The sequence below is a fragment of the Sinocyclocheilus grahami genome, unplaced genomic scaffold, assembly GCF_001515645.1.
Source record: "Sinocyclocheilus grahami isolate Dianchi unplaced genomic scaffold, SAMN03320097.WGS_v1.1 scaffold713.1, whole genome shotgun sequence".
Taxonomy (NCBI): Eukaryota; Metazoa; Chordata; class Actinopteri; order Cypriniformes; family Cyprinidae; genus Sinocyclocheilus; species Sinocyclocheilus grahami.
In genome coordinates this window covers 261,589-268,912 of record NW_015505892.1, presented here as the reverse complement: position 1 = coordinate 268,912, position 7,324 = coordinate 261,589, and the positions used below count along the sequence as shown (strand labels likewise).

Here is a 7,324-nt window from a genome sequence, read left to right as displayed (position 1 = left end):
AGAAACTATTAACGTATTGAGATACTATGTTTATATTTATATATTTTTATTTATATATATGTTTGAGTAATTTTGTTATTAATTAATCATTTTTACGAGTTTTTTCTCCATATGTCTATTTATATGTCTTATTCATTTTAGTACATGAAGTTAAACTAAATGAAAATGAGAAATGTCTCCTTGGCTGAGATAAAATAAGTTAAATTTTTTTTGTATATTTTATTTTATTTCAGTCAAAGTTTATTTTATTTCAAGTAAAGAAAATGTTTATTATTGTTGTTGTGTTTTTACTTTTTTGGGTACATCAGGTTAAACTAAATGAAAACAAGAAATGTTGCCATTTTATTTAAGTTTAAGAAAAGTATTTCACAGATGTCTTTGTAGTTTTACTGTAGGCTGAGTTAACTATAACAACCCTGTTTCTGCCAAAAATAAATATTCTGCCATCCAGAATCCATTCAGCTATTTTAAGACCCTCAGCTGTAAAATTAGAGGCGGAAAGTAGCACTCCACACGCTCTATACTTACATAATAAAATCATTTGCACGCACATCAGTATTTCATATTGATTTATTAGGTCAGGATATGTAATAAGCGAGATACAGTCAGTCGTGGTCTGGGTTTATTTAGTGATATTGACAGCCCAACTGTGAACTGTAAGAGTTATGTAGCACACAGTGCTTGCTGTCAATGCCAATGTGTTTTATGTTCATCTATCACCTCCACCAACACAAAACTCCACAGTGCATCTCTCAGAAAAGTATATTTGTTTATGCACTGTAAAAAAATAAGTTGCTGCCTTCAATTTTAAAAAGTACAATCAAGTCATTTCAACTTAAATTACATTAAACTGGTTTTAAAAAAAAAGAGTAGAATTGAACAACTTATAAATTAAAGTTGAAAATTGCTTAACTTATTTCGATGAGCTGAAGTAATGTAAAAACACATGTTGTCATAACTTATTGGTCATATAATTTTTCACAGTTTGGTCACTCAAATAAATGTCAATGACATATAGCCATCAATTACATTATTCTGATCCCTTAGACTTAACCTCTATGTAATAAACATGACATATAAGTATAAATATTTGTGCGTGTGAGTATATGCATTACAGTACGACAACGGTGGGCAAAATGAGGAAATGTCAAAAAGCAAAAAAAAAAAAAAGCATAAATCATATCATATAGCTGATGGATTATATATATTTATTTTTGTTTTATAGCATTGAGAATTTGGTGGAAAAAATCTAAAATATAAATCACAATGCAAAAAAAAATTTAATGGTCCTAAAACATCCATCATTTAATTTTCTTAATGCAAAATGTAATTTATTTTTCCTTTTTATTTTGAAGTGAAATATGGCCCTGATGTGATCTTGACAGTTTTCATGAGATTTTTTTCATTCGACACTAATTTTCCAGGACTGTCACTAACGATTATTTCGGTAATCGCGTAATCGGTCGATTATTCTGACGATTAATCGAGTATTCGGATAATTATGAATGCAAAAAAAAATTTAATGGTCCTAAAACATCCATCATTTAATTTTCTTAATGCAAAATGTAATTTTGAAGTGAAATATGGCCCTGATGTGATCTTGACAGTTTTCATGAGATTTTTTTCATTCGACACTAATTTTCCAGGACTGTCACTAACGATTATTTCGGTAATCGCGTAATCGGTCGATTATTCTGACGATTAATCGAGTATTCGGATAATTATGATTTTTTTTTTTGTGGTAATTAGAACAGACCTTAAAATCGAGTACTCGAATTGAATCGAGGAATCGTGACAGCTCTATAATTTCCCCCTGATTTTTCTGAGATGTTGAGTATTAATTCGCATTAAAGCAACATGTCCTTAGTTTTGTCTTACCTAATGAAAAGAACACAGTGCATACTAAAATATAAACAAGTGTCAAATAAATCAAAATGGTAAATATTAAAGTCAAACTCCTGTTGTTCATTCATCCTACGAACACATGGTTGTACTGTCCGGTGTTTTCAGAGCGGTTCTCCCCGGCTTTCTCCACAAGCTCTGGGAAATGCGGCTGGACGCAGGAGTTGACGGCCTCGGACAGGTCACCGGGCAAAGACCACATCTTCTTGGCGTGTTCGGCCACGGCGTCTTTATTCAGCTGCACACAGAAGAGCAGCAGTCAGTGACACCAGTGAACATCTAAAGACGAACCTCACAACAACAGCGTGTAACTACAGAACATAAGCAGTCACTACAGTGTCGCTATATTAATATTATTATTAACAGCTACAGTGCTAACAGTGGTTCTAGGTTTCTATGCAGTTGCTAGAGTGTTTCTAGAGGTTGCATGTGTGTCCTTATTTCATCTCACCCTCATGTTGTTTCTTCTGTTGGAAACAAAAGAAGACGGGAAACAAACAGTTGCCGGTCGCCATTGAGTTACATAGTAGCAACTGTTTGGTTACCTGCATTCTTCATTTTGGGTTGAACAGAAGAGAGAAACTCATACAGGTTTAGAACAACATGAGGGAGTGTAAATGATGGCAGAATTCTCCCAAAAGTCTGACCACTTAGCAAAGTAACAATATATTCCTAAATACCTAAATTCGTATAAAATTTGTTTGAAATCAGAAATCTTATTTGAAAATGTATTTGAACTTTACATATTTATGATTTGATTAATTATTAAAAGTGTTTTATTTTGATAGTTTTGTTTTAAAATGATTTATAAATTAATTTTACATTTTTATGATTAGTAATTGTATAATTTTGATTGTTTTTATTTTTAAAATTACTAATTTATTTTAATTTTATATATTTTTTATTTAATTAATTATTAGCTTTTCATCAACTCAATGAAATACAAATATTTTGAAACATTTAATTATTATGTATTTGAGTGTTTTATTTGGGATTGTTTATTATTTTTATATTATTTATTTATTATTATTAATTTATTTATATTATTAATTCATTATTTGAAAGTTTTTGCTTAAATTTTTACTGTTATATATATTTTTTTTAATTATTAATTTATTTTAATTTATTTTTAATTTTACATTTTTATTATTTAATTATCAATTAGCTTTTTGATCAACTCAGCCAAATGGAAATAGAAATATTTTGCAACCTTAAACATGTTTACACTTTTGATAAAATGAATGCATCCTTGCTGAATAATATTATTAATATCTACAGCTGCAAAGTGGTTTTAAGTGCTTTTAGTGTGCTGCTATGGAGTTTCTAGGGTGTTGCTATGTGGTTGCTAGGGCCATCCTTAAAGTCATAAATACTAGTTCAAATTCTGACATTATCACACAAAACTGTGGAGAGCTGATGACTGTGAGTTGAAACACTCTGAAGACAGATGGTTTATCTGAAGTGACACGAGCAGCTCTGAGAGATTTGAGTGCTTGATTTAAAAACTCTGGTCTGTTCCTGTCATACAGAAACTCACGTCAGCAAGAGTCGGAGACCAAAGCATGTCAAACTAAAATACTTCTGCATGATAAAAACTGTTACTACAGCTTACAGCACATCTGGTCCTATAGCAACATTAACAGTAATATGCATTGATAAAGATATCAGTCAAATTGAGCTTATGATTCAGTTGCTGAATTCTCTTCCAGTTATTACAGTTTTCACAACATTATTAAGTTCAAAAATGTCCTTCCTGAACTGAAGAGTAATGAATAGGCCAAATCTGACTTAATGAAAAACTTTCATTATCTGACGCATTTCTGATTAAAACCCAATATTCAGTGGGAATAGGGAGATAAAGTTATTTTGATGGTTTTAATAAAGTCTGGTTATGATAAAATCCCCTTTATGTAATTATAATAAAGACCCCAAAAGTTTGTTTTTTAAAGAAGTCCTTCTGCTCATCAAGCCTGCATTTATTAGATAAAAAAATACAGTAAAAACAGTAATATTGTGAAATATTATTACAATTTAAAATCACTGTTTTCTATGTGAATATGTGTTAAACTGTAATGTATTTCTGTGATGCGCAGCTGTATTTTCAGCATCATTCCTCCAGTCTTCAGTGTCACATGATCTTCAGAAATCAGTATAATATGCTGATCTGCTGCTCGAGAAACATTTATTATTATTATCAATGCTGAAAACATGCTGCTTAATATTTTTGTGGAAACCGTGATACATTTGATTTTTTTTAGGATTCTTTGATGAATAGAAATTTCAAAAGGGAAACATTTATTTAAAACAGAAATATTTTGTAACATTTTAAATGTTTACATTTAAATGATTTAATTTAACAGTTTTGCACTCAATTCATGATTAGTAGTTTTATTTTGATTGTTTTTATTTAAAAATTAATTTATTTTAATTTAAATTTTTGGTATTAATTATTAGGTTTTCATAAACTCAGTGAGATTTTTTGCAACATTATAAATGTCTTTACTGTCACGTTTGATCAATTTATTTAATGCATCATTGCTGAATAAAATTATTTCTTAAATTTATTTATTTTAATTTGACATTTTTATGATTTAGTTAACTATTAGTGTTTTAGTTTGTTATTATTTAAAAAATATTTTAAATTTACATTTATATGATTAAATTATTAGTGTTTTATTTTGTTTTAAAATTATTTGTTTTAATTTGACATTTGTATGATTTAATTAATGATTAGTATTAGATGTTTTATTTTAATTTATTTTGAGTTTTTATTTTTAAATGATTCATTTATTTTTGCATTTTTATGATTTAATTAATTACTACCTTTTCATCAAGTCAATGAAATGTTTTGTAATTATTTTTATAAATTTTTAATCAATTTACTGCATCTTTGCTGAATAAAATTAAATTTTTGAATGGTTGTGTGTAATGCGCACTGATGAATCGTTCACAATCAGACAGGAGCATGTTGTAGGACACGAAAAGTGTCCGTATGTACCTGACTGATCAGATCTCTGATGCTGGCCAGCGTAACGGCCTGTTTCTTCTTCAGACTCTGTCCCTGCGGTGAACCATCAGCGCTGCTGTTATTAGCCGACTGAAAGAGTGTGATATTACATGCATTATCAGCACACACACACACACACACACACACACACACACACAGACACTCACACAGACACAGACACTCACACACACTCTCTCTCACACACACACACTCACTCACACACTCACACTCACTCTCACACTCACACACACACACACAGACACAGACACAGACACACTCACACACACACACACTCTCTCACACACACACAGACACAGACACACTCACACAGACACAGACACAGACACAGACACACTCACACAGACACAGACACAGACACAGACAGACACACACACACACACACACACACAGACACTCACACAGACACAGACACTCACACACACTCTCTCTCACTCACACACACACACACACGTGTTCTGCCAGCAACATCACATGGTCATACGATTGCACACCTTCAAGTCATGTGCACTTACATACTACATGTTCTCAAGTGTAGCGCATATGCATTAATATGCATGCAACAGTGTTCAACAGACGTGTTGCATTGCTCTCCAGGTCATGTGCATGAACGTGTGTGTTTGAGTGTCAGTGAGACAAAGAGAGAAAACAGAGTCCATGTGCAGCTATTGTTCACACATCACGTTGAGCTGACAGACTCCACACTCTCCGTGCAGCTGCTGAACATCTTTCAGTTCTCAAGCTCAATTACTGTGGAAAAGATAAACTTCTGTGACCTTTAACTTTAACTTGAGGTGGTTTGTGCATCAAACCAAAGCCCCTTCCTAGGCTATGAATCTGAGTAGCCTAGTGAGCTGCCTTCAAAGAAAACATCCTGATGGGAAAGAAACCTCATAAATTATTGCACAAGAAGTATAAATTAAAGCACACAAAACTCAACTTACAATTGGTTCGTACAGAACAGGGATTCCCAAACTTTTTTGTCCCCTTTGACCTAAAATATTTACTTGAAGTCCCCCTGAGATCTTAAATTAATATTTTAGTTAATTTTAGTTAATTTCAGATGTTCACTTTTCTGATGTTGGTTACATGATGGTCACATAAACATGCAGGTAAATAAATAAATAAATCATTTAATCAAACAAATAAATTAGTATCTTTTTAATAAGTGTGTTATTTTGATTGTTTTTATTTGAAAACTATTTATTTAAAAATTAATTTATATTTTTATGATTTAATTAATTATTAGCAAGTGTTTTTAATTTTAAAAGTATATATTTATTTAAATTTCACATTTTATGATTTAATTCATTGTTAGTAATGTCTTTTTATTTTAATTATTTTTTTATTTTTTTAATGTATTTAATTTTTTTATGATTTAATTAATTATTAGTAGGTGCATTATATTGATTGTTTTTAAAAATTATTTATCTTAATTTTACATTTTATGATTTATTAATTATTAGTATTTCATTCAAATTTTGTTTCATTTTAAAATTATGCATTTATTTGAATTTTACATTTTTATGATTTAATTATTAATGATTAATTTTGATTGTTTTTATTTTTAATTTATTTGAATGTGTTTTATTTTATAATAGTTTTTGTTTTAAATTGATATTTTTTTGTTCAGTTTTGATTTAAATAATTATTAGTAAGTGATTTATTTTTGTTATTATTATTTTTTACATTTTTTTTGTAATTATTACCTTTTTTATCAACCCCTAATCTAAACACATTTACGTTTGCGTTCAAATAAACCCACGTAGAGTATATTCTGAGTCTCTGGCTTTATAAATACATCTGTAAACACTTTCTGTGATCTTTACGTCTTAAACTTTAATGACATTCTGCCAGTGGAGGTGTGGAATCGATGGATAGTGAAAGAAATAAAGAAGTGAATGAATTTGGATGAGCTGCATGTGAACAGAAGTGAGTGAGTCATAATAACGCACATGTTTCCATCGCTCACCTGCTGTAAACATCATGAGAGAGAGAGAGAGAGACGGAGAGAGAGAGAGAGACTCTGAGAGAGAGAGAGAGAGACGGAGAGAGAGAGAGAGACGGAGAGAGAGAGAGAAACTCAGAGAGAGAGAGAGAGAGAAACTCAGAGAGAGAGAGAGACGGAGAGAGAGAGAAACTCAGAGAGAGAGAGAGACGGAGAGAAAGAGAGAGAGAGAGACTCAGAGAGAGAGAGAGAGAGAGAGACGGAGAGAGAGAGACGGAGAGAGAGAGAGAAACTCAGAGAGAGAGAGAGAGACTCAGAGAGAGAGAGAGACGGAGAGAGAGAGAGAGAGAGAGACTCAGAGAGAGAGAGACTCAGAGAGAGAGAGAGACGGAGAGAAAGAGAGAGAGAGACTCAGAGAGAGAGAGAGACTCTGAGAGAGAGAGAGAGAG

At 31.3% G+C, this 7,324-nt stretch overlaps 1 protein-coding gene across 1 annotated transcript in view; it reads right to left on the bottom strand.

Annotated features, from left to right (window-relative positions):
- Positions 1 to 1,568: 1,568 nt before the first annotated feature.
- Positions 1,569 to 7,324, bottom strand: part of LOC107560167 (1-phosphatidylinositol 4,5-bisphosphate phosphodiesterase beta-2) — a 34,459-nt gene continuing 28,703 nt past the window's right edge. The window contains exons 26-27 of the mRNA XM_016244261.1: positions 4,901 to 4,999; positions 1,569 to 2,140 (exon numbers count right to left, since the gene is read on the bottom strand). Of these exons, the coding sequence (XP_016099747.1) occupies positions 1,970 to 2,140; positions 4,901 to 4,999 (270 nt within the window). The 3' untranslated portion in view covers positions 1,569 to 1,969. The remainder of the gene's footprint in view (positions 2,141 to 4,900; positions 5,000 to 7,324) is intronic.